Source organism: Spermophilus citellus (genome assembly GCF_964194105.1).
Source record: "Spermophilus citellus genome assembly, chromosome: 3".
Taxonomy (NCBI): domain Eukaryota; kingdom Metazoa; phylum Chordata; class Mammalia; order Rodentia; family Sciuridae; genus Spermophilus; species Spermophilus citellus.
The window spans coordinates 229,219,571-229,245,630 of NC_138184.1; the positions used below are offsets into that span (position 1 = coordinate 229,219,571).

Genomic DNA, 26,060 nt, shown 5'->3' on the forward strand with positions numbered 1-26,060 from the left:
TGGGTACTGCAGATTCCTGAACTTGTCTCAAGTTGATTTTTTTATACTGATCAACAGCACATTAATTCATGTTTAATTGTCGGTACGTAACTTGCCACTAACCTAGTACTCAACATCCACATCCACCTCATCCATTTATAAGTATTTTTAGAAGCTATTGTGTATTCCACACTACTCTGTGCATGACAAAAACACACTAACTTACTTTCCTTTTCTTTCTTGATATTGGGATTGAACTCAGGGACACTCAACCACTGAGCCACATCCTCAGCCCTATTTTGCATTTTACTTTAGAGACAGGGTCTCACTGAATTGCTTAGTGCCTTGCTTTTGCTGAAACTGGCTCTGAACTCATGATCCTCCTGTCTCAGCCTCCCGAGCCACTGAAATTACAGGCGTGCACCACCACACCCAGCAAAAAACACACTAACTTTCTAAAGTCACCTTTAAAGTCATTCCTTTCTATTTCTTTAATTGCATAATTATCCAATGTCACATTTCAGAAGAGGAGACCAGATTACTTTCAGGAGAGGCTTTCATAGAAACATTTATTTCCTACAGCATTTAGGGTTAAGATTTAATTATAGGATAGGACAGACTAATCTAATGAACCACCTCTACTAAAATGAAACTGAAAACGTAACCTAGGTATGCCTTCATCACCAAGGCTTGGCCATGCTGGTGGGGCATTAGCTGTATTCACTACTGCTGCAGCTCCAGCCAGGTGTGAATGGCATGTGGCTTGCACCCCAGATGCGACCCTTGCCAGGGTGCCCTATACTCTTGTGGAAAGAACACCAGAGTGACAGAGGTGAGCTGGAGTGCCCAAAGTGACTCCAATAACCAGCTCCTGTCAGCCTAGAAATGCCCATGACTCAGGCTCTCCACCAGTGCATTAAATAACCTGCAATACCACACCAACTCATTTCATGCCTCTGCACAGCATAATTAGGAATGCTTTTCCCACACCAAAACATCAAGAACAGTTCCATCGTGGGGACAGTTTTATTTTCATCTTTATAGTTTTCTGTATTTTCCAAATTTTCAAAAGCATTAATTGAATTTTATAACTAGGGAAAAGTGGTTTTCTTTTTTAAAAGCCATTTTCTACGAACGGCTATCTTGACGTGCCGGCTCCAAGGTCCTGCTGTCTCTTCGACGTGTTTAGCTAACATCCGAGAACTCCAACATGGCCTCAAGGCCCTCCTGGCCTGCGTGGCTTCTGCCAGGCAGTGCCACTCCCACATGGACCTTAAACACCAACTGCATTTAAATAACATCCTCAAACATGGAAGCCTTCCCTGTGCCCAGGCCCTCCCCACCCCCTGGCTCCTTCTCCTCTAAGATCCAGCTCAGATATCACTCCACTGTACCCCAGCAGGCTGCAGAAATCTGAACACTCCTCACACTCTCCACGGGTCTGCGGTTTTGTCCCCCACCCGACACTGCTCCAAGCTTCAAGGGGCAGAGGATTAGAACCTCACCTCTTCCCCAGGAATAAATGCTTCCCTACAACCAATCAAAAGTACCCTCTCTTCTACTTTAGGTCTCACCACCCGCCAAAAGACCGTCCAGTCTGAGTGATGAGCTAAAGACTAAAGACTAGGATCTTACTAAAGATGAGGGATTACCTAAGATTCTGTCCTACACATATTTGAACTTGGTACAGTGCAAGGCACATGGGTAGGCAGTCAAGAAATATTGAAATACAGAATGCAAAGGACATTCATCTTAAGACTTCCAGATTCAAGTTATGACCTGGGCAGGCTCTCCATTAGACTCTGAACCTACTCCCCGACACCTACCCCACAATTACAAGAGGCCTCAGCCTGCATCAACACCGACTCAGAAGAAGGCAGATGATCTCTGTGCTTCCCAACTCCTGGTGGCACAAGCTCCCTTCCCTACCTCTCTCTGGGAGAGTTCTGGAAGACTCCAACAAAGAGCTCCAGCTTGTATCAACACCCTGACGGGAAAAGACAGAAGGTCACTGAGAACCACCAAAGCAAACAGTCTTTTGGTGAGGTGGGTCTTGCCTGGGGTGTGCATGTGTGCATGGTGTGCTGGGGCACCAAGGAAAGGCAGATTCCTTGGTGGTTTCCAACCAGAGCAGAGACTGACCGCCTCAATCACCCCCTCCTGCTACTTCGGTAGCTGGCGTGTCCACCAGCGTTTCTGTGTACTTGTTCATGTCTGGCCCGTCTAGACGGTGGTTAACACGTGCCTCTTTGCTCTCTACAGGCTGCGAAGGAGGCACTCTTCAAGGACATGTTGGGCCCGAGCCCTCACTGCACACTGCACATGCCTGCTCATGTATCTTAGGACCAAATTAACATTTTCTAGCAACCACATTATATTAGTGCTCCCAGTGTACTTTTCTTAAACTAAAATCTCCAGGGCTTCTTCACATAAATATGATCAAAGTCTTCCCCATGCATACTTAAACCACTTTCTAACTCAAGTGCTTTTTATTCTACCTCATGACATACTAGGAATTTCAGTTCAGCACAGTAAGTTACAAATTATAATAAGTACAGGGAGGGACCCATGAAGATCTACTGATTCTGAATTCTGACTTCTCACCTAATGAATTTGCTGAGAGGGTACAGAATATCAAAGACCTTGCTAAGTTCCCCTCTCTACCTTTCATCCAAAAGCTGTGAGCAGAGCTCTGCTCAGCTGGCCATAGGAGGGCCCTCTCCTGCCCCACATCTTAGGATCAGACATTCGGCCGTCTGGCCACAGCTGGGAATCCAGCTCTGAGGCTGCTCGGACTACGCTGGTGTCCCACAGCCTAGAAACCAAGATCCACCAGCCCGAGCTGAGTGGCGCTGACGGAGCCAACCAAGACGCATGCTTCACTAGCCTACACCCTTTCTGCTCCTGGGCCACAAACAGGACTGAGGGAACACACAAGGCCCTGTGCAACTGTCTGCCACAAATCCATGCTCTACATCCTCATCTGGCACACTGCTATTTCTTAGCAATCAAAATGATTAAGTCTGACTTCATTTTTGACTTCTAAAAACAATATCTTATTCCTCCAAGGTCTTCTTCATTCATTTTCCCAATTCTTTCTGTGAGAAGGCCTCCTTCCTGTGCATGTCACCAGTGGTTCCACCCTGGGCATCTGCTCCACGCAGCACGACGCTGTGGGAATTCCCTTCATGCCACACCATCTCCAAGTCCTAGGTTTGGATAGCCCACCTACCCCCAGCTCCACCTTTCAAACCCACATCACCGTCTTCTCTCACAAACCAGGCTCCTCTCTCTTCCATCAGCAATGCACAGCAGAGCTCCAGCTCCTAATTTCCATGGGAAGGAATCCACCAGAGACCTGGCACAGATCCGATCTAAAGTCACGGCTTCTGTCTTTGCCCCACAGGATTCCCAACTCAGTGGGACCTGCCAAGGCCCCTCTGTTGCTAGGTTCCATGTTGTATGTGCTAATCAAGATCCAAATCTTTGTCTTACATCTGTAAGACTTTCTACCCAGTCATATCTAATCTTTACCCGGACCTCTACGACAGCTCTCAGACCAGGTTCACCTTCAATGATAATAAATTATTTGGGGGGGGGGGGGTTGTTTTTGTTTGTTTCCCAAATCTGTAATGTAAACATTTATAATTCAAAATTAAGAATACAAAGAAAAAAATAAAGACGCATCCTACTGGTTTCTTTACCAGTTCCAAATTCACACACCTGAGGTTTGAGGTTCTCCATAGTCTCTACCCACCTGCCTGCCCAACCACATCCTCCCTCTACAACCAAACACAGAACCACTGCTCTAACCACCTCATCCTCCTCCCTAGCCTCCCGCTTAGGCCACTTCCTCCTTTGATCTTGCTCTATTTGGAAATCCTTCTCACCTCTTTACTCCAGTTCTGCCCAGATCACACTTCTTATCAAGGCCTGCTGACACGCTCCTTTCTAAACACATGCACGCACACCAGGCCACCTCATCTAGCACACCATAGGAGTGTGTCATATACATTGTATCCCCACTTGTATGTGTCATATTACATTAAGGGTTACCAGACTAAAAATGTTCTGTAGTGCTAGACTCAGTTAATATTTAATAATACCTCATACCGAATGTAAAACACTGCAATCGTCTTATAAGCACATGATCTGGTTTTATTTCCCCACGTCTACTCTGCTGAACCCACATCACTGACTTACATCTCTGAAAAAGGCGCCCAGGGCTCCCTGCCCCACCCCAAGCCAGCATGGTCCACTTCCTGGTCCCTTTTCCACTGAGTCAGACACTTTCTGGAGAGGAGGCTCTGAGCCTCTGAGGCTCTGAACCCAGAATTCAATCGATATCGGTATAAGCAAATGAAAAGTATACACCGTAGCCAAAATATACCACGTTTATGTGTTTATGTGTAAGTAGTAATAAAATGTTTTTGTTCTTGGGCCGGGAATGTGGCTCAAGCTGTAGCTGTCTGGCATGTGCAGGGCCTGGGTTTCGATCCTCAGCACCACATAAAAATAAAGATGTTGTGTCCACCGAAAACTAAAAAAAAATTTAAAAATAAATTCTCCCTCTCTCTCTAAAAGGAAATGTTTTTGTTCTTAATTTTTCTAATATGCTGATTATAAATTTAGAACATACAGAGAAAGTATAAGGAAAACAATAAAAAAAAACATATAGCCATAGCACCCAGCATTAAAAGGTTTCGTTTTAGTCAACTTTAAAGATAATTACCATGTAAATATGTGTATTTACACTAGATATGAAAAATAAAAATTCCTGTTCAGATAGAAAAAAAGCAATTTTGCTTTTTTAAGGATCTGCATCAAATCAACGCAGCAAAAAATGAGAATTTTGCGATTTTAAAGAACTCTAGAATTTATAAGAGACAGTAATAAGAACATATTAAATTTACTTACCCATTGCTTGGGCAAAGGAGGGGAAAAATTCCAACTGGTAACATCCCTCCTGTGTGGGGAGCTGGCCAACAACCCAACATGAGTACCCCCACCACCAAGGCACGCAGAGAGACTGCAGTCAGACTCCCTTCCTCCCTCAGCACCCCTGATTTGCCCTTCCTAGAGTGGCCAGGAAAGGAAGCAACAGACGCCCCTTAGAACATCACCCGAGAGCAGCCAGCGGCCAGCAGGGGCTGCCAGAGAAGTGACATGGAAGGACTTCCACTTCATCTTCACCAGGATGATGACCATTAAGTCTAAATACACTGTTCCATGTCATTTGAAAGTGAGTTTAAGTAATACCAACTTGAATTTTTAACAATAGCTTTTATTATAGCTTAAGGGATTTTCACAGCTGGGAACTAGGACAAACTCCAACAAAGAAGCATAACTATCCAATTCTCTTGCTCTCCAGAATAACCACCAAGAACATTTTCATCCCTCCTTCAGGTATTTCTTCTCAATGTTACTTGGTTGTTTAAAACTGTACATACCTGTGATATCTGCTGCTTTTTCCCATTTAAAACATTTTCTGTATCTTCTAATGTTTTCATAAGATCTTATTTAAAAATTGCTAAATATCTAAACTACTGTGTAAGTACTATACAGTAGGTTTCTTAATCATCTCCAAATGGTGATCTGAGTGTTTCCAATTTTGCCCTCTTATAAATAAGCAATGAACATCTTTATGCACGATCTGTCCAGACCTCAGACTGCTAAAGGAAAGAAGAGCAAGGAGAATGCCTCAAGGCTCCGGACACCACCTGGCTTCTCCAGACAGTGTCCCTGGGACCTACACCCTGCCAGCAGGGAGCCACAGAATCTGTCCTCAGCGTCCCCACCAGCACTAAGCACATTGTTACAACCTCGATAAACAAAAATTCTTATCTCACTGCTATGAAAATGTTCACGTCTTTAATCAGAAACTGTATCAAGTACTTGGTTATTACTTGTGATTCCTGTCTATAAGGTTGTATATCACTTCTCTGACTCATCTGCTAAATCTTTGTTATTTTTGTTTTGTTTTGCTTTGTTTTCATGGCATGAAGCACCTGATGATGTTGCTGTTTATTTTGTAATAATCTCCTTCCTGATAGGCTATTATTATTTTTTATTAGATATGAAAATACAGATTATTTAAATTCTTCAACTATAGTCCTGACTGAATTTCCCTTGTCATTTTTTAATTTCATTTTAAATATTTTTCACATTCAAGTTTTAAATCTTTGTATTTCTTTAAATTAGAAAAGTTTTACTCAATTTAAAAAACTTTGAATCTTAACAGGCAAGATATTTAAATAATTTAAGTGTGTCAGAAGTTTATACTGACATACAGTTAATTTAGTACAAGGATTCTCTAAAGCAGGTTAACAAGTCGTAAATCTAATCATGTAAACATTCAGAACTATCATATGCAAATAACACAAGACTAACTGTAACCAAGCTTACCTGAGAAAGGCAGGCAGTGATTCCAAAAAAAATCTGACATGACTCTGGAGAAAATCCATTGACTCTGTTGTATAGTTATTAAGATTAAAACACAGTAGGAAGAGTGCAGGCCGGGCCTCCCTAGCACGCATCCCTCATTCATCCGCTCCCCCCTCCATTGACACCACTCAGAAGACACAGGCCTGAGCTGACCACAAGAGAGTGCAGAGCAATCTGGAGTAAGTAGAAGTAGGTAAAACACAAGGAAGTGACCCATTTTCAGTGCAGTTCATTTTAAACTCCAATCTTTCCACTTACATCATAAATAAAATGGGCACAACACATTCATGGGGAAAACACTTTCACCTCCAATAGCCAATTATCTACACATCCACAAGTGAAAACACACACACACACACACACACACACACACACACACAGCACCGCAATCGTTTCAAAAGCAGAGTAAGAAACCCTGATGTGAACGCTCCCACTCCATGGTAGAAATCTCCTTCCTAGGACAGCCTGCGCTTTATCACCACCATCTCGTGCACTCTGGCAAGACAGCCAAGTCCCCTTTCTCAGGAAATCTGAAATCCCCAGACCCTTCCTAGTTCTACAGCTGATCTTAAACTTCCTTCAACTCAGCTACCGAACGTCACTATTCACCAACCCTGAGATCAGGCTACACGTGAGGCACATGGGACTCTAGGAACCTGCACTTTACAGATACCTGACCCACCAGAAGGACGGTCTCTGAATGTGGGCGCATCCAGAATTCAAAACGGGCTAACGGAGTACTTCTTCCCAGAGGAGCGAAGCTCCCCTCTGAGAGCGGTGCAGAAGAGCAAGGACTCAAAACCGCAAAACCGCGCTGTTCCTGACGTCTCCTCCACGGGCCCATCTCACAGTGCTGAGTCTCCCTGGCCGTCGAGGACCTGCAGTGCGCGGAGGGCTTCAGCCCCACCCCACCCCACGTCACGTCAACCGCACGCCCCAGCTCCAAGACAGGGACCACAGGAACCTCAGAGCACACTGTCAACCAGGAGCCAGGTCCCTTCTCCAGTCCTTCAGGCTTCTTAAGGACAGGCAAGAGCTCAGAAAGGCGTGGAGGGCATCCACAAACTCCAGGGAGTCAGGTGTGCAGAGGAAACAGTCCCCTCAGGGAAACTGGCTGACCTTCAAAGACTCCCGCCAGGCCCGCAGTCCCTTTTTTTTTTAACCTGTGCTTTAAAAACAAAAACCAAAACAAAATAACACACATACACACACACACACACACACACACACACACACACACACACACGAGAAAAAAGGAAACAAAAAAAACAAGAACTTATTTCCTTCAACTCTAGACTGGGTGAAAAATCTTGGAAGAACTGCTTTTAAAGGGATATTTTCCATTTCTTTTAGGCCCTCTCTAAATCCTCATTGTATGATATCTTCTAAGTGCATTGATTTCCTAGGTAACAAGTGCACTCAAAGGAAGTCCCTGGTACAGCTGCAAAGTCAAACAGGGTGCATGACAAACTCCTGTCCAAGCCCAATCTCAACACTAACGCTCTGAGATCAGGACTTCTTCAAAGAAGTGACTTCCACAATCAGGCTCTGCTTATAGCCAATCTCCAGGGAGGCTTCCTGCTTTCAGAGAGAAACAGAAGCCACCATGCATGGGAGTAAAGAGCGGATAAGCAGATGCCCCATTCTTGGCACCTGACAGTGCCTGGGGCAGTTGCATGCAAGAACGGCTGCGAGGGAGCACATGCATGCAAGGGTGCAGCGAGGGATCACCCCACTCCACTCTCAGCAGCCAACACGCAGCAGGTGCTGAAATGGTGCACGGAATGAACAACCCTTCTGGTGACTAGAAAGACCAACAATGCATGCTTTAAAACAGAACCTGCCTCTCCTGCTGTCCCCAAGCACTCTGAACCACTCACAACTTGGTTTACGTAGACTTTGGATTCTAGAAATACTCGGCCTAGGCTTCACAAAAGTTGAAAAGAACTACAACTCCTGCTTCCCAGTCCTAGCCACAGCTGGTCCCCTTTTGACATGGATAATGACAAGGATCAAGTCCATAACATTTGATTCAGGATGGAAAACAGCAGGGATAGGGTACAAACGAACAGTTGGTCCCCAGCAACGAGTCCACATTTCACTCAGTAATTGTCGTTTCAATCTTAAAACCAGAGCAACCCTTTCCCGCCCCTCAAAAAAGGATACGGCAGAAGAGCTCCACACTGTACGGACAAAGTCACCCACGAAGGCTGAAAAAGAAAAGATTAAGTCAAAAACTGTCTTCAATATGTGATCAAAATGACATCATTTCACCAGAAATTAAAAGAACATTGTGACTGATTATAAAACATCCAGAAATAACACTGAGAAATAACTATAGGCACTCAAGGGACTGAGCAACCTCACAAGGATTATACCCAAACCCGAACCTCAAATCCAGATGAAGCACCATCATACTTTTTAAAAGTACCATGCAGAGACATTTAAATTTTAGGTCCACAAACTTGTGAAAACAGACTTAAGAACCAAAGGGATGGGATTGCTACCTACCCATCCCTCGCCTCAGCCTCATTCGAGGTACTGTCAGGGCCTCATACATCCCTTTTTGAATCTGGGCTCAATCAAGTCCAAATTCAAATTTTTAAAAAATATTTTCTTAGTTGTGGATGGACACAATACCTTTATTTATTTATTTTTTTATATGGTGCCAGGGATTGAACCCAGTGCCTCACACATGTTAGATAAGCACTCACCACTGAGCCACAACCCCAGCGACATTTTTATTTTTTAAATAAAGCCAAGATATAATGTTTATAAGCCATAAAAATTATTTCTAGCTGCATGGTAATCTTATGAATTTCAAAACAGACACTAAACATAAAATACATGAATTATTACCTTTTTAGGTATTTTATATTCTTAGAAAATTCTTTTTTTTAAAAAGAGAGAGAGAGAGAGAGAGAGAGAGAGAGAGAGAGAGGGAGGGAGGGAGGAGGGAGGAGAGAAAGAATTTTAATATTTATTTTTTTTTTAGTTTTCGGCGGACACAACATCTTTGTTTGTATGTGGTGCTGAGGATCGAACCCCGGGCTGCACGCATGCCAGGCGAGTGTGCTACCGCTTGAGCCACATCCCCAGCCCCTTTAGAAAATTATTTCATCTCATATCTCTATATTTAATTTTTAAAATTATACTAATCATTATCCTCATAGCTCTATTTTAAACAATTACAAACTAAAAATATACTAATGCCCCCATTTAGGCATATGACTTCCAGAAACTTCAGCTGAGTGGAACACTTATAGACTCATTACTCATCCATCAGTGTAGTCATCAAATATTTATTTCAGATCTATTTTGTGCTGAGATGGTGCAAGGCACTAAGGGGACAACGATGAACAAGAGAAATGCAGTCTCTGCCCCATTCATACCACCTGTATTTCAAGCTAATGATCCTGGAACTATTTTCTTCTTGATACTGGTGATTGAGCCAGGGATGCTCTACCACTGAACTTCATCCCTAGGCCTTTTTACTTTCTATTTTGAGTCTGGGGTCGCTCTAAGTTGCCCAAGTTGGCCTACAACTTATAATGCTCTTGCCTCATCCTCCCGGGTAGCTGGGATTACAGGTCTGTGCCATCACACTGGCTCTTCAAACTACTTTTATCAAGTTAACTTTAATGAGTTTCAGACAACAGAGAGCTCCCACAGCATTATTTAGGTGACATCTATAATTCTTCTAAAAGTTTAAGCCTATTTTCTGTAAAAAGACAAAAATAAAAAACCCTTTACAAAATATTGGTTGTACTTGCACTAATTATTTCATAATGATTTGATAATTACACCAAAATTTTTAACTTATTGGATAAAATGCGCTATATTGGAAAGAAAGCCCTTAATGTTTCTATCCAGGTGCTTATCTAAGATAAGAAAACACCTTTCCTGTTTTGATAATACTAGGGAAGTCCAGCTGAAGTCCAGTGCTGGGCTGGCATCAACAGCCTGCGTTCAGAACACCTTTCTGTGGCATATTCATTCTCAGCAGTGACACCAGAAGCCCCTGGAGCTAGGAGCCATGACTGGGCCCCACAGGAGAGTTCTGTGGATCCACATTGCCAGCTGCCCTCGTCTGGTACCCAGGAAGGTTTCCAGAGCCTGGAACAATGCACTGTATGAAGGTTAGGATGAGTGAAGGACGATCCTTCCTGCCAAAGGCAGAGGAGCTCTGTGACCACAGGCAAGCTCTCAGGCAGCTCTCGGAAGGACCGGTGTGGAAACATACACCCTTATGGCCATCCCTGCATCACACACCCTGAAATGCCTCCCCAGGGAACAGGCCAGGCTTTCCCAGTTTGAAGACTGCAGGTGTAGCTAGCATGAAGTCTAGTCCAGGCAGACAGAAGAGAATCACCTGGGGCCTGCAGCTCAGGTTATCTATGTAGAATAATGCAAAGTTAAAAAGCAGGACACTATGTTACAGCAGAAATGGAGAACTATAACAGCAAAGTAGTAAGGAGAATTTATCCCAAGAGCAAATAGCAATATACAAAAATAAGCCCACTACAAGTCAGCATAATCAACATTTCCAGTGATGTTTCAAGGCCACTGAGAAAAACACTGTTATTTAGAAAATCATTTCAGAAGTTCTTTTGCTTAAAATATTGAACTTTAAACATCTATAAAATTCAACAATGATAGATAAATTGTTACTGTGCACAAGGATGCTGTATTTGTAAAGTGCACCATCTAACTGAATATCCAGGTAAAGGCCAAGGGTATGCTCCTTAAGAGCCAGGCCTATCTTTGGTAGCTGATTTTAGACTCAACCATCAGGAGCAGAATCCACTAAGAAAGACCTGGTTGGACTAGGAACACAAGGTCTCCCACACTGCCCTGAAGGGCACCAACTGGGGACCCACCCTGAAAAGCCCTCTCAGGGTGCATGCAATGCAATATGACGGGCCCTGGACAGTGCAGGTGCTGCCACAGACGATAAGTGGGCTGGAAGGCTAACCAGGTGCAGATGGAAGAGCATTCGTCTTAAAGGACTATGGTCACTGGGCAGCGGAGCAGGGACATGACACACTGCACTGGCAGACGGCAGTAACTGCAGAAGCCGACTGAACACTGCGGAGGTCCTGGGTAATTGATGCAGCCTCATTATCTACTGACTTTCCCAGGAATACAATTACTGTATGAAATGGAAACAGACTGCTTGGCTTAGCCTGCAACTTTACCAAGGACTGACCACCATTCTGAAATGTCACCTCACAGCTGCCAATTTGGGTTGCAGGCTAGGAGGCTGGTTCTGCACGGGCAAAAGTCACATGCTGTGATCCTACAGAAAGCAGATCTGACAGCTTCATTGCATCCTCCCACGTGGTTGTGCACAAGTGTTTACAAGTGGAAATGCACGCCTGTCAATCATTCTCCTTTGACTTCTCCTTTCCATTTCAGCTTGTGCATTTTATGTTTGGTTTTGGTGCTGGGACTACACATGGGACCCAGGCATGCTGTGCATGGCTCTATCACTGAGTTACACTGTCCGCCATGTGATGTTATCTTACATGTAAATTTCATTTCTGGATAATAAAAGGGATGCCATACAGTATTTATGCTAAAAATGGGTTAGGGAACAGACAGGTCTAACAACACTGATGTTGCTGGTCTACCAACAGTGACTCCAACCCCAAAAATGTGTTAATAAGATTAACCTTTCATATGAAATCTGCATTAAGATATGCAAAGTACATATCTTTAGTACAGAAACAGTACAAGGCCTCTGAGAAAGTTAGCAGGAAGGGGAAATGAAGTACAGAAGGGAACGAAGAGGTTGCCCTGTTCACAGCCTAGTCCCTGGAGACAAAGTGGCATCAGGTGAAAGGACCAGGAAACCTGGTGACCATCAGTCTTCAGAGTGGGCCAAGCAGACATAATAAGACATGTGTGCTGGTGCAAATATGGCCACTGCATTTATCACTGCCAATCCACAATCACTCTGACTGAGCAGCTTGACAGTGTGGTTCATGAAAACCTCTTCTTGAGATAAACCTACTTTCAGGTTTATTTTCAAAAGTCAAGTCTTTAGTTGGCACAGCAGTTTCAGACCCTGGATATAGTGATGTCACCACTTCCCAGCAGCCAGACAGCATCTCTGTGGACATCTTTCTTAACTCCCAATTCTAGCATTATGAAATCACAATAACTTCAATACTGACTCTTTTTTTCATTAAAGTAAGTGCATGCAGAGGAAAAACATGACGGTGTAGAACTATTTTAAAACAAACATAATAGAGAAGATTATTACGAAATTAACAAATTTAAGAACACATTTAATTGCAATCTCTTGTTGGCTAAAGCAGACAGCACAGTATGTAGATCAATGGAATCTGAACACCTTATCCACCAAAGTCCCACTTTTTATAATAAACTACCCACAGGTCAAGTTGACAGCAGTCCAGATGACCACCATGTTCACAGTATAACTAACGGCCATTGTAACCATTGTCACACTAGTTAAATGGCACAACCAATGGGTCAGCTAGAAATCAGGACCACTTGCCACCCCTGTTCCAGGCTACCTCCTCCTGAGATTAGCCTGCTTTGGGAATCAAATACACTTTCCTACAATAATGCAAATACGCACCTGATTCCTGACAACAGATCCAACTGCTAGGACAAATTTCTTTGCCTGGCAGTGTCCAGGCAGTGGTAGCACAGGAACTGTGACAGACATAGAATTACTCATACAGAACCCTGCTATATCATGAGAGAACTAAAAGGCACAAAACTAAGGCAGGTTACTGAGCTGTTAAGGGCTTTACTAATCTGGCAACTTCCCATCTTCAGCAGAACTTCAGGGAACTCTAAAAAGAGCTACACTGAAATGCCAACCTACTGCTTTCAAGTCACATGAGGAAAAGACATAAAATCAGATTTCTACTCACCTTTACAACAGGTAAGTCAAAGACTTCTCGAGCTTCTCCAACCTCGGGATTATCCCCGTCCTCTGAAATTATGTGTGAGGCTAGGGCATTGTAAGAGACCTCCTTGGCTTTTCCAGCCTTAAGAAGCTGAATAACCTAGCAAAACAAAAACACAAATTAAAATGGAAACACTATATATACCCCTGATTTGTGTAAATAATTACTGGAAATTTTTAATAAAAGTATACTACCTATCCTACATAGTTAGTAGCTTTACTCTAATATGCAAAGGAAATGTTTGGGAACAATAAAAAGCAGCAAATCATGATCCACTAAGTGACACAAGACATTGCAAGCCAGCTGTTAGGCACGGCGTATCCTCAAGACAGGACACAGAAGTCGCTGCTGAGATGGGGCCATGGAGAACACTCCTCCCAGGTCCCCAGCCTAGAAGTCTGGGAGGGGACATTTGCACCACAATTAGGAAAGTTTCTGGAGAATTCTTATGAATTTACAGGTGCCAGTCAGGCAAACATACATGCTGGGAGGGCACTACGTTCAAGGCATTGGTCAGGTGAACTCAGATCAGACCTGAAGGGTTTCTTATTAAGCATTATGCACAGTCTGTCTCTCATTCACTGAAGGACAAGCAGGAAAGCAACACACTAAGATCTTAAGATGAGTCTCGGCCTGAGAAGAGATTGGGGCTGGCTGCATAACCAGACAGGAGTCCAATTAAGACAACTGCACTAACCCAAGTGAAGAGGCAGGCAACTTCATCAAAGGATGCCATTAGCAATAGGAAGCAGGAAGACATGAGGGAATTACCCAGATAGTGACTGGAAGGGCTGCAAGCATAAGGGAAAGGCAAGATAGAAATGCAGGGGAGAGCTGGCAACGCTCCCTGAGGAATGCATCAGAAACACAGGAGTAAGGAGTTACAGCATGGCCTTCAATTTGGGGGAACACTGTTCTTTGGTGCCATGTGTGACACCTGGCAAGATTCTTACATCAGTTACATCTAGAAAGAGATTTGATCTCCCAGGACAGAGTATAGCATGTTAAACACATGGCAGTCAAAGCTCTGAGAATGAGATCCCCCAGAAGGCAAAGTGTGGGCAGAGAACTGGAGGTCAACTGCTGATGACACTTCAGGATCAGTGGCAATAACAACAGTATCAAAGGAGAGCAGCATCAACAGAGCCAGGAATGGTGAGGGTCAAGGAGATCGACAAACTGAGAGTGTGCACCAAATACGAAATGACATGGTATTGACAGCTAAATTAACCCACAAGGGGAACCCTTCCTAGTTACTGGCCACTGATAGATCTTTAATATCACATCCCCTGCACCTGCCATACTTACATGATATACTCATTCCTGCAACAGACCCCTCTCGGGCCCCTTCTCTGCTTCCTTTTCCTGAAAATTTTTCTGTGTTCACTTCTTACTTCCTATTCATTCAACTCCCTGCAGACCTGGTGCTTGTACCAAGACTCTACTGAAAACACTGTTTTCATGAGCTTTTTGGACACCGAATCCAGTAGCTTCTTCCCAAAATCCACATTATTAACCTCCACATGACAAGAATTATCTTTTTTTGCTCTTCTCTAGACAGTGGTCATCTTGATGTATTGCATGTACATAAATGCCTTCAATCCCTAGCACTTATATTCCCCATGAAAGTCATCTCTTGCCCTCTTAATTTCCATTTATCTCAAGACTCTACTTAGCCACATTTCAACGGTATCCTCTCCCAGACACCCAGTGGAGAAATGTGTTCACCTTTCAGCAGTACACCACTGTGCTGCGGCTTGTTCCTCCCCATGGTGATCCTAACTGACCCGACACCTATGTGTGGCCCACAGATGTTCATCACTTATGCACTTTTTGCATCTACACTTACAACATTCAGAGAATGGATGCTGGGCTCTAAACTTTATATATATATATAGATAGATAGATAGATAGATAGATACATACATACATACATACACTATTAAAGTGGTTTGCCAAAGAAATTTTTAAGTATTTAGATTTAATTCATAGTTGAACACATACTCCAATTCGGCTTGTTCCTGGCTTCAAGAAACATTTGGGTCAAGCCCCCTGTAAGAGCCAAAGTCCTTGAGGAGCAGGAGGGAAAGCAAAGAATAGTGGGTAGTGGAGGGGAAAAGGCGGAAATTACAAATACTAGAAGAAAAAGGCACCCTGTTCAAGAACTCACTTTAACCACTCTAAGTTCAGACCTGTTGAAGTCTTTAAACACAAAGCTAGAAGTCTCTGCACCCTGAAGTCACAATGGAAAAGAGTTTGGTTACTAAGACACAAGTCTCTGGAAGGCCAAGATGATCAGCCTTCCACAGTTCCTTCTACAACACCCAAATTTATCTGTTGCAGGTCAGTATCCACCTCCTGTGCCTGTGTTCTAATCGCCCGGGCATTCCCAATCCTTCAAGCTCAGAGGTGAGATGTGACACCCAAGGCAGCACAACTGTACAGTTTTAGGAAAGGAAATGTTTTGAAGATCTGACCTGAAGAGTCCAAACTCAGGTGCATTCCTCCCGCGGAGAGTGATTAAACTGATGAACCGCTTAGGAAAACCCACACCATCCCTAGGCGTGGGAAAATTAAATGCTTACTGTGGTATTACCAGGGCATTTCCCAGGTTTACTGTGCAATTCACCCAGTTAGGAAAATCGGAGAGCAGGCAGGCCAGCCCCTGCAGGGAGCGCTCCCAGCCCGCGCAGGACCCGCGGTCACCCGGGAAGCGGCCTGTCCCCGCGGCGCCCGGGCCCGCGCGAGCTACCGGCGGGAATCGGGGCCCGTGCCTCCCGGGCGCGCAGGCCGGCTCTCCGCGGCCCCGCCGGCCCCGCTGCGCGTGCGAGAAGCGGCGGGCGGGGGCGGGGCCGGGCCGGACGGGACCGTGGTGGCGCACCCCGCGCGCCCTCCCGCGCGGCCCGGCACCGGCGGCTGCTCCCGCGTCCAGGAGCGCGCCCGCGAGGGAGCCAGACCGGCCGGGCCAGGCGCACCGGGCCGCGGGGCGGTACCTGCGGGTCGATGTCGCCCACCGCGTAGTACTTGACCTCTCGGAACATCTCCTCGGGAACTTCGGGCGCCCGGTCCGACATGGTGGCGGCGGCGCGGACGGCTGCGGAGGCGCCCGCCCCGCCCCCGGCCCCCGCCCACCGCCCGGCCCGCGCGGCCCCGGCCGGCCCGGCCCTGCGAATCGGGGCTCGCTCCCCCGCCCGCTGCGCCCCCGCCCGCGCCGAGCGCCCGAAGCGCGGGAGCCGCGCGCGTCTGCGGGACGCACCACCGCGCCTATCGCAGAGGGGGAGCACCCGGGAGTGGCCCGGAGGTCCGCATCGCCGGCACCTTCGCCAGGGCCTGGCGACCCCAGAGGTGCTGACGTAGGCCCAGCCGCTTCGCACACCGGTGGCACGAGCTCGCCGCCGTCCCGCGAGGTGCCCTGGAACGCGGGACAGCGGGCCACTCCCCCGCGGGGCCGCAGTGAGCCGGTCCGGACCGCGGCGCGGCCCCTCCCGTCACCCCGCGCGGCCGCGGGCGGCGCATGCGCGGGGCGGGGCCTCGCTCTGGGGCGGGGCCTCGCGGGAGGTGGCCTGGGCGACCCACCCGGCGCGGATCTCCGGGCCCGGGCTGCGGGCTTGTGGTGGAGTGTGTCTGGGCGGGCGTGTGCCAGGGGAGCTCCGCGCGGCGGCCCTTGGGGATCAGGCCTAGCGGGGCGGGAAGGCCCACAAGCAGCGCGCCGGGGAGAGCCGGTGAGACGACGGCGCGCGGCCGGCTACGCGGGGCGGGGGGCCGGGGCGGACGGAGGGCCCGGCGCGCGGCCGAAGGTGCTTGGCGCTGGGTCGTCGCCGCATTGTCGTCTCGCGGTTGTCCCCCTGAACAGCCCGAGGCCACTAGGCTGAGCCTGGCAGACCTTTACAGATGGCGAGAACTGCGCCCGCCTGCAGGATGACGCGGAGTTTGCCCGGCGCCGGATTTCGTGGCGGCGCGCGGCACCGGAGCCTCCAGGGCCCAGGGAAGGGTTGAGTGGAGACGGCGTCGGCGCAGCGGTCGTGGGTCCCCAGACCGCATGCCTTTGTGTGGGCCTGCGTGAGCGAAGTCGGTCCCTTAGCCCTGGTGCGCTCGGTTGCGCTCGGTTAGCAGAAAGGCGTGCGTCGTTTCAAGCTGAGGCTGGAGGCCGACCTCAGCCGGGGGGTTTTCAGGTTAAAGCCATTTATGACCTTGGGCAAGGCCAGGTTGGGAGTCCCCGTGGACGATCCCATCCACCTTCCCGAGTGTGCACGGGGTCTCACTGCGCGCCCCGGGCAGGCCTGGAGGCATTCAGAATCGTCATGCAGAGCACTCATTTCCCTGGGTCTCAGCCACTACCCACGAGTATTGAAAAATAAAATTGTTACTTGAACAAAATTCATTTGTATAATAGATGAACTGACATCCTGTAGTCATGAAAAATGGAAATTGAATTTTCAGTGATAAACAGTAAATCTCATAAAAACACCATCTTAAGACAGGGTCCACATCTATAATATAGAATGTCCAACTGCAAAGTTAGAGGAAAAATGCCCCACGGAGGCTTCCGTTTTATATTCTGGATAGCTGGGTCTTATCACTGATTTTTGTAACACTTAAAAGATGACCCACTTTAGGGTAATATTTCATTTCTGGAAGCTTCACATCTTTTGTGATTTGGAGGCATATACCACCCCAAGTATAATAACCCTACTGTAGATGAATTTTGAGTTTTTCCAAATAAATCCCAAGCATGATCATTTTGCTTGATAACCTTAAGTGAATAAACAGCCTGCTTACTCCTAATTTGGTAAATATAGTGGTATGTTTTTCGTTTCCTCTTAGAAATTTAGATAACTAAGGAAAAGTCAAAGTAGGATTGAGAATATTTAGAATAGTACCTACTGAGATAAACCTGAGACCATTATTTAGATAAGAATTTCCAAATGGCTTTTTTAAAATGAATTTTTATGTTGAATACCACAGTCTCTTAGTTTCATGGTCTGTTCAGTTTAGCTAGACACAGACCCCCTAAAGTTAGATATTAATGTTTAATAACTCTTTAGCCTGGATTTATAGGTCACCACACTCAGTCTTAATGAGAAAGACAGACCACTTAAGTTAGAGACATAGGCCAGAGTTTCATCACAGGAAAGGTCGGAAACCCAAAGGGCATCTTTTGTGGGGAGGTTTCAACAAATTGGTTCTGAGAGCTCAGTGCTACCACTAGTGTGCAGTGTAGGAAAACTGAAAAGCACAAGTTACCCCAAATTCCTGTTGAGATCCTTCTAGACTGTTCGATATAGATGTATTTTTCCTTTAAAAAAAGGTCACACACCATGCATTTCTTTTACCACTCAAGAGAAAGAAAATGTCAAGAATGGCCTTCCATGTCTGTAAATAATAGATCACTTAATAGATACATGATACTCCATTGTTTGACTTGCTAATGGAAAATAACAATTCTGCTTTGAGGAAATAAAAATAATTGTTTATTCTGAGCTAAATATGAATGACCATGCCCTAGGTAGTCCAACTCCAGTTACCTGGAAAGATGCAGCTCCCCATGGAGAAGATTGCGCAAGCTCTTCTAGACCAAAGGAAATAGGTGGAGTCATCAGTAAGCAGACTGCCAAGGAGCAGGGAAACCTGCAAGATTTGGATGTGTTCCAGGGAATTCAGGGGCTGTCTCCTGTCTCATTTCCAGCCTTAAGGTTGGGAGAGGCCACAGGTTCATCAAGCTTAGCATACATTTATCCCGTGGCCACAAAGATGCTAAGTCAGACACCAAGGCCAACAAAAAGTGTGTTAAAAGGGTCCCAAGGTAGTCCAGTACAGTCTTGGCTTCTTAATGAACTCTGTGTTTCTAGAAGCTCCCAAATAAAAGTGCAGCCCCTACAGAGAACTTCAGTTCACAGCCTTCCATAATTTAATTCTGTGTTGCACATTCACCACTTCCAGTTTAACAGTTACAAACGATGCTTTGATGAAGCAAATCCTCTTAAGATAGGAGTACATGTAGGATGCAGTAAAGATAATTTTAAAATCATTAATTACTTAATAGATATTTATTGAATTGGGGGTTACTTGCTTTATATGACAAAAATGAATAATGCGATACCATCCCGTGCTTTCAGATCAGAAACTCCCATCCCTGAGCACAGTGCCTGAGCTCAGAGCGCATTGGTCAAGAGGATTTGAATCACTGGTTCTGAACCATGGCAGGCACTTTTGCAACCCCTGAAAGATAACATGTTTCCACCTCCAGCCACTTGCATTGGCCAGAACCTAGGCTCATGACCCCCAACCTCAACTGCAGGGGAACTGGGTCTTCCTGTGTGTCTAAGAAATGGCATTGCCAATTTCTGTAATTTATGGTTTTTAAAGAAAAAAATCTACAAAATAAGATTTGAGAATACAAAATAAAATGAAAGTTTTTAAAGATAACTTTTTTTAAAAATCCTTAATTACTCAGTAGGTATTTATTGAATTGGGGTTATTTGTTTTATATGACAAAGATTCATAGTCTTTTTACAAAGTAAACCTCTAGGTTCATTTTTGCAATCGGTGTTTATCACAGGCCTGTAACCAATATTGGGTATCTTTCATTTGACTGCCCACCCTCAGATCTAAACTGTCCTTCACTGATTTCGACCCTAGTAGCTGACTCAACTAAATTACACAGATGGTCTCCCTGGTACTCGGGCTTGAATTGAATCTGACCCAGCAGGAACTTGAGAACTGAGGAGTGGGAGGAAGGTCATAGTGTGTTGATTCCCACCTACCTTGGGAGGTCACCTTGAACTGGCAAAGGAACCTGTTCTACATGATCCCTCTTCCCGGCCTGGGCATCCTTACCTCTGGACCTAAGGGGGGTGAGGTCTCCTTGATTCTTTCCCCAGGTTCCTTCCCCATTGTTCACTCTGCCTACACCTTTGTGAGTAGTCCCTTCATAAACTCTCAGGTAATTCTGAGTACAAGTGTCCTTATTGTGGCCCTGTTATAATGGACATTAAACCTCAAAGGGATAGCAAGGTTTCTTACTTTAAAATATTGTCTGTTGGGGCTGGGGATATGGCTCAGCGGTAGAGCACTCACCTTTCATGTCCAAGGCCCTGGGTTCGATCCTCAGCACCACATATAAATAAATAAAATAAAGTTATTTTGTACAACTACAAAAAATAAATATTAAAAAAAAATATTGTCTGTCCTGGAAAAACTAACAAACATGTGGACACATGAGCCAAACACTGATGGATTAATCTTGCGAGAGGCCCCTGTACGCTGCTGAGGATGCTTGGATAGTTGGGCAGAGGGGAGTCACAGAAGGGGCCAGAATGCTGGTACTGATGGAATAAAATTTTGCACATTTTAGATAGTACATCATCAATGATTTGATGTAAGGTTAAAAACTATGGAATAATGAAAGACTTGGGTCCTGTGTGTGAAGATCGTGGGGTCCCGTCACCAGAAGAGGTCGTTGCATTGAGACCTAATAATCCCATAGTTTACTAGCCGTGGGAAGTTAAGAACCTCACAACAGCCTGGCTGTAGGATTCACTGCTTACTCTTGTTTTCCCAACAGATATTAAGTCTTAACTAAGATTCTACCCCTGCCTGTAAATGTAGACTTATTTGGAAATAAGGTCTTGGCACAAGTTAAAATGAGGTTATACCAGATTAGGGTGGGCCCTAAATCTGATCACTGGTGTCCTTATAAGAAACATTAAATTTGAATACTTAGGGAAGATGCCAAGCAGTGATAGAAGTGGGGTAGGAGTGATTCTTCCCTCAAGCCTTGAGAGAGCAAGGCCCTGCCATTTCCCTCATTTCTTACCTCCAGAACTAAGAGTAAGTTTCTGTTGTTCCAAGCTAACCAGTGTGTGATTTTTGCTACAGCAGCCCTAAGAAACCAATACCTGGGCATCCCTGAAGGACAGCCCCCAAACAAAAATTTTCACTCTTGAGCTATAGGAATGTGCATGCAAGCATTCCACTTGCCCATAGCTTTCAGATGTTAACAGGTGGGAAGAGTGAGAGACACCTGAAAAACACATTTTGCTGTGATGGGAGGGACAGAAGTCAAAAATGAAGCTAAAAGATTAAAATATTGGACCATGTTTAGAATTTATTTAAGTCAAACAGCATACCAAACCGCAGGACTTGTAACTTACAGAACTGTGTGATTATTCTGCCAAGATGGCTACTTCCGTGCTTAGTGTTTGTTCGCTCAGCAGAGGTGAGCACGGCTTTGGCAGCTGAGGAAGAAGCGTTAACGAAGGGTCATGGGGTAGTTCTACATAGTCTCTTCGGAACTCACCTGCAGCCCACTGCCTATCCTCGTTGCCAGGGCTGACGTCAGTGTGGCAGCCGCTCTGACTCCCTCTGGGAGGCGCTGCAAGTCATGATGCAGAGGGCAAAAGATTCTGCCCAAGTGGCAGCAAGTAACTGAGGGCAGCCATGAAGTCTGCTAATCGTCCTTCTTGACACAAAAGTGAACCTGGGCTCCCACTGTATAGTCAGTCTCTCCCCAGAGAAGTCAGTCATAACCTGGGGCGATAATCCAGGAACTCGCTGGACCGCCACAGCACCTCCAGATGTGGCCTCTCTGGGGCTTAGCTGAGCCCTGTCCTCCCAGCACACCCCTGGAACCTGGAGAGGATAACTGCCACGGGTGCCCATGTCGCTGGGGAGAAATGGATCGGAGCATCAGGGACATGCCTCCGGGCAGGACTCCTTCCCTGTCCCTCTGTTCAGCTTTGATCACCAACCGACTTCTGAGTTACGCACCAGCAGTACATGCTCCTGAGTCCCTGCTTTAAGTCAGGTGCAAGGTGAAGGTGCAGAGTGCTGGCCACCTAAATGGTAGGCAGAAAGCCTAGGTGAAAGCTTCTCTCCACCAGGCCTTGGAGACGCCTTCTCAGAAGGTCCTGTGGGGACCATGGCCCATCATGTGGCCAGTTTGGGTTTATGTCCCTCCCACCCTGATTCAACCACTGGACAGGAGTCTGTCTCACTTCTAAAACACACTAAGGATGAGAAAAATGAGGCCCATAGAATTTAAGTGACTTGCTCATGGCCACAGTAACTAGCTGAGTTTAAGCTAAACCCATCCATCTTTTTTGGACTTATTCTATAAAAAATTTAAAAGGAGGGGCTGGAGATATAGCTCAGTTGGTAAAGTGCTTGCCTCACATGCACAAGGCCCTTTTGAAGTTGGTTGAATTGAAAGAGACACTTGTTAGATCTAAATTCAGAACTTCCAAATCTTAATGTCTTGTGTCAGTTTTAATTTTCTGATTTAATTAGTTTCCTAATTAGAAGGGTTAAATTAATTAACCTCATTATTTACTATATATTTAATGATTTCTCCTCTATAGGGAGTTACTTAATTTTCAATAATTGGAAAGCTTATGACAAGAGGGAATACCACCAAGTTCTACACTTATTGTGTTATGGTCAGCAGCTGGCCTAGGACAGATTAATGGAAGTTTGAGTGAGAGTTCACCCACTTTCTTCCCACTTGTTTTGAAACAGAAATCTTGTAAAAACTTGGATTGGGATTAAATTAGTGGAATGTCCTTTATAAAAGGTATCCTGTAATAGAATTTTATAATGTAAGAAATAGCTTTATTACATATTGGACAATGAAATCATCATCAAGCATTAAATAATACTAAATAAGTTTAATGAAAAGGACAATTTCTGAAATAGTCATCTAGTTATCTAAGATTTATCATGCAAATATCACACAATATTGTGTTTCTCCTCAGACTTGTCAGTGGTGGGTGACATTTTGGGAAGACAGTAAAATAATCAGTCTAATAGATAAATGGCTTACAGGAATCAAATGTCCTGTTACTTCCTGTTTATGTATGTAAAAATGTACATTCCCATCTGGAAGAGCAGCTGAACAGAGGCCTGGGATGAAGCTGGACGGCAGGACCAGGAATCCACTCCTGGCTGACTGGAGGAAGGTGATGCAGGGTGGAATGTGGAGACGCGTAGAGAAGGGGGTTGGAGGCCTTCAGGAAAGAGCTGTGAGATGATGACTGTCGGTGTTTCTCAAAGGTTAGAATCCATGTGTTTTAATTTCCTACCAAAAAATTTTATGGGCTGAAATTGAGAGAGTAGGAATTGGTCTTTCACTTCATTCCACTTGGAGACTATTTACCCTGTTCCATTCATGGTGAGCAAAGCAGTCCCCCTGGTTCCCTGACACTAGCCCAACAGTGTCCCCGTGGCTCTGACCTCCAAATTCCATGGCCCTCATTGAAGTCTGATCCACTGAGCCTGCTGCTGGAGAACCCCCTCTCTCCACCTGCAGCCTGGAGGCCCTTCTGCCACTGCCAGAGTTCATGCCCTCTTCTCACCGCGCTGCAGTGCTGCCTCTCTCCAAACACGCCGACTTCCCACCTCGGCCCTGGCGCTGGCCCATGGGAAGGAGCCCCTGCTCAGACCTGTCCTCCTGCTTTGCTCAAGTGCTCCATTTCATGACACATCTCTGAAGCCTGGAGAGGGAATTTCTTTGGTCCCTTCTACTAGTGATCATACAAAAGTATAAACCAAGCACGTAACTGGAGTCCTTTGGCATGAGTCAAGGATGACTAACCCAACCAAGTATGAGAGAGTGACTTTGTGGCTGAGGAGGTTCTTCTCTGAACCATTTTCAGAGCAAGGAGTATAATCAGAACCAAAAGGACTCTCAAATGTGAGAGAGAACTTCATTTAAAATATCAAAAAGCCTTTGAGGTACTTCACCATCTCACCACCCCCACCTCACCCCCCTCCCCTACTCACATAGGTCTTTCCTCACATGTCTCCCCCGCCACCCATATTTAGTATAGTGTCTGATGCCAAGTGGCGGATAAATAAATGTTTAATAGGATTTTTCACCCCAGTTTTTAAGGCACCATCACAGATAATCATGATTTTACAAATTTAAAATTCATCTCTTCTAGTGAAGTTCGTTTGCTATGTTTTACTTTTCAGATGGAAAAAGAAGCCCACAGAGATTAGGTTGGGAGCCTGCAAAGTCTTTTTTTTCCATTAGAAGAAAATATTTTAAGCTGTGTGGTCCACACAATTGGCACTGCGACAATTCACAATAGCTAGACTGTGGAACCAACCCAGATGCCCCTCAATAGATGAATGGATTAAAAAATGTGGCATTTATACACAATGGAGTACTATGCAGCACTAAAAAATGACAAAATCATGGTATTTGCAGGGAAATGGATGGCATTAGAGCAGATTATGCTAAGTGAAGCTAGTCAATCCCTAAAAAACAAATACCAAATGTCTTCTTTTATATAATGAGAGCAACCAAGAACAGAGCAGGAGGAAAAGATTAACATTAAATAGAGTCATGAGGTGGGAGGGAAAGGGAGAAAAAAGGGAAATTGCATGGAAATGGAAGGAGACCCTCATTGTTATACAAAATTACATATAAGAGGTTGTGAGGGGAATGGGAAAAAATAAGGAGAGAAATGAATTACAGTAGATGGGGTAGAGAGAGAAAATGGGAGGGGAGGGGAGGGGGGATAGTAGAGAATAGGAAAGGTAGCAGAATACAACAGTTACTATTATGGCATTATGTAAAAATGTGGATGTGTAACCGATGTGATTCTGCAATCTTTGTAATGTTTTGAATAACCAATAAAAAAAAAATTGGCACTGCGACTTCTCGGCTCTGCCGCTGCAGCGTAATACTGGCCACAGACAGTGTGTGTGCTAAGGAGCTGTGTCCAACACACCTTTTATGCACAGGCCAGAAGGGGCTGGACAGACCTTGGCTTTGGATCCATGACTGGTTGAGCATCTGAGGTCGGAGACCAGCACCCAACAGACATTAGCTGGCTAACCAGCTGTGGGGCCCCAGCACGGCATCCTGCTTCCCCTGATGGCTCTCTGACTCAGGAGGGGTGTCTGAAAGCTTGACCATCAGGGAAACAAGGGAATTAGGGCTAATTAATTAGTCAAGTCTTTGAAATCCACAGAGAAAAGAGCCTCAGAATAAGTGCAAACTATTCATCCTCAGTAATATATTTGTGGCACTTTCATTAAATTTTCTCTCAGATCTTGAAAACTATCTCCTGGCTGCGGAGATTTTCATTGCAGTATAATTATGAAGCCTCCCCAAATAATCACTTTTTAGTTTGTGATACTCCGTGGGGCACCATGCCAGCTGCCAAGGCCTGATGGAGCTGTTCAACTGGAGACTCATCAGCACAGCACAGGTGAAAATGAAGAGTCGTGGTGGAACTTGTTCCCAGAGTATAAAATGTGAATGCCCATTGTTTAGGGAGCTTCATGGAAAAAAAGAAAGAAAGAAAAGAACAGCAGTAATACAAAGAAAGTTAAAATACCCCAGCATCTATCATGATGAGATATTAGGTCCGCTTTCCACAGACACTAATGGAAGCCATCTTTACCACAAAGAGCGTGGATGTTTCAACATGTGATAGCCATTTTTATGAATGACATTCACAAAGACAAAGGGTCACTGGTTTGGTATGTGACTCATTAAATGAGTTCATTATTGTTCATTTTAGTCTTTTTTAAAAAATTTTTTAGATGTTGATGAACCTTTATTTTATTCACTTATTTATATGCAGTGCTGAGAATCAAACCCAGTGCCTCACACATGCTAGGCAAATGCTCTACCACTCAGCCCCAGCCCCAGCCCTGTTTTAACATGAGCAAGTGTTTGAG

General features: G+C 45.2%; 2 protein-coding genes across 3 annotated transcripts in view; one reads left to right on the forward strand and one right to left on the reverse strand.

Annotated features, from left to right (window-relative positions):
- Positions 1-16,821, reverse strand: part of PAXIP1 (PAX interacting protein 1) — a 47,275-nt gene extending 30,454 nt beyond the window's left edge. Inside the window, exons 1-4 of one of the 2 annotated variants that reach the window (XM_081284190.1) lie at positions 16,361-16,821; positions 13,332-13,466; positions 8,590-8,633; positions 6,385-6,448 (exon numbers count right to left, since the gene is read on the reverse strand). In XM_081284190.1, the coding sequence (XP_081140316.1) occupies positions 6,385-6,448; positions 8,590-8,633; positions 13,332-13,466; positions 16,361-16,441 (324 nt within the window). In that variant the 5' untranslated portion in view covers positions 16,442-16,821. The remainder of the gene's footprint in view (positions 1-6,384; positions 6,449-8,589; positions 8,634-13,331; positions 13,467-16,360) is intronic. The other variant, XM_081284191.1, reaches the window with a different exon arrangement.
- INSIG1 (insulin induced gene 1) overlaps positions 16,134-26,060 on the forward strand; it is a 222,088-nt gene continuing 212,161 nt past the window's right edge. The window contains exon 1 of the mRNA XM_081284197.1: positions 16,134-16,153. The gene's annotated coding sequence lies outside the window, so the exon portion shown is untranslated. The remainder of the gene's footprint in view (positions 16,154-26,060) is intronic.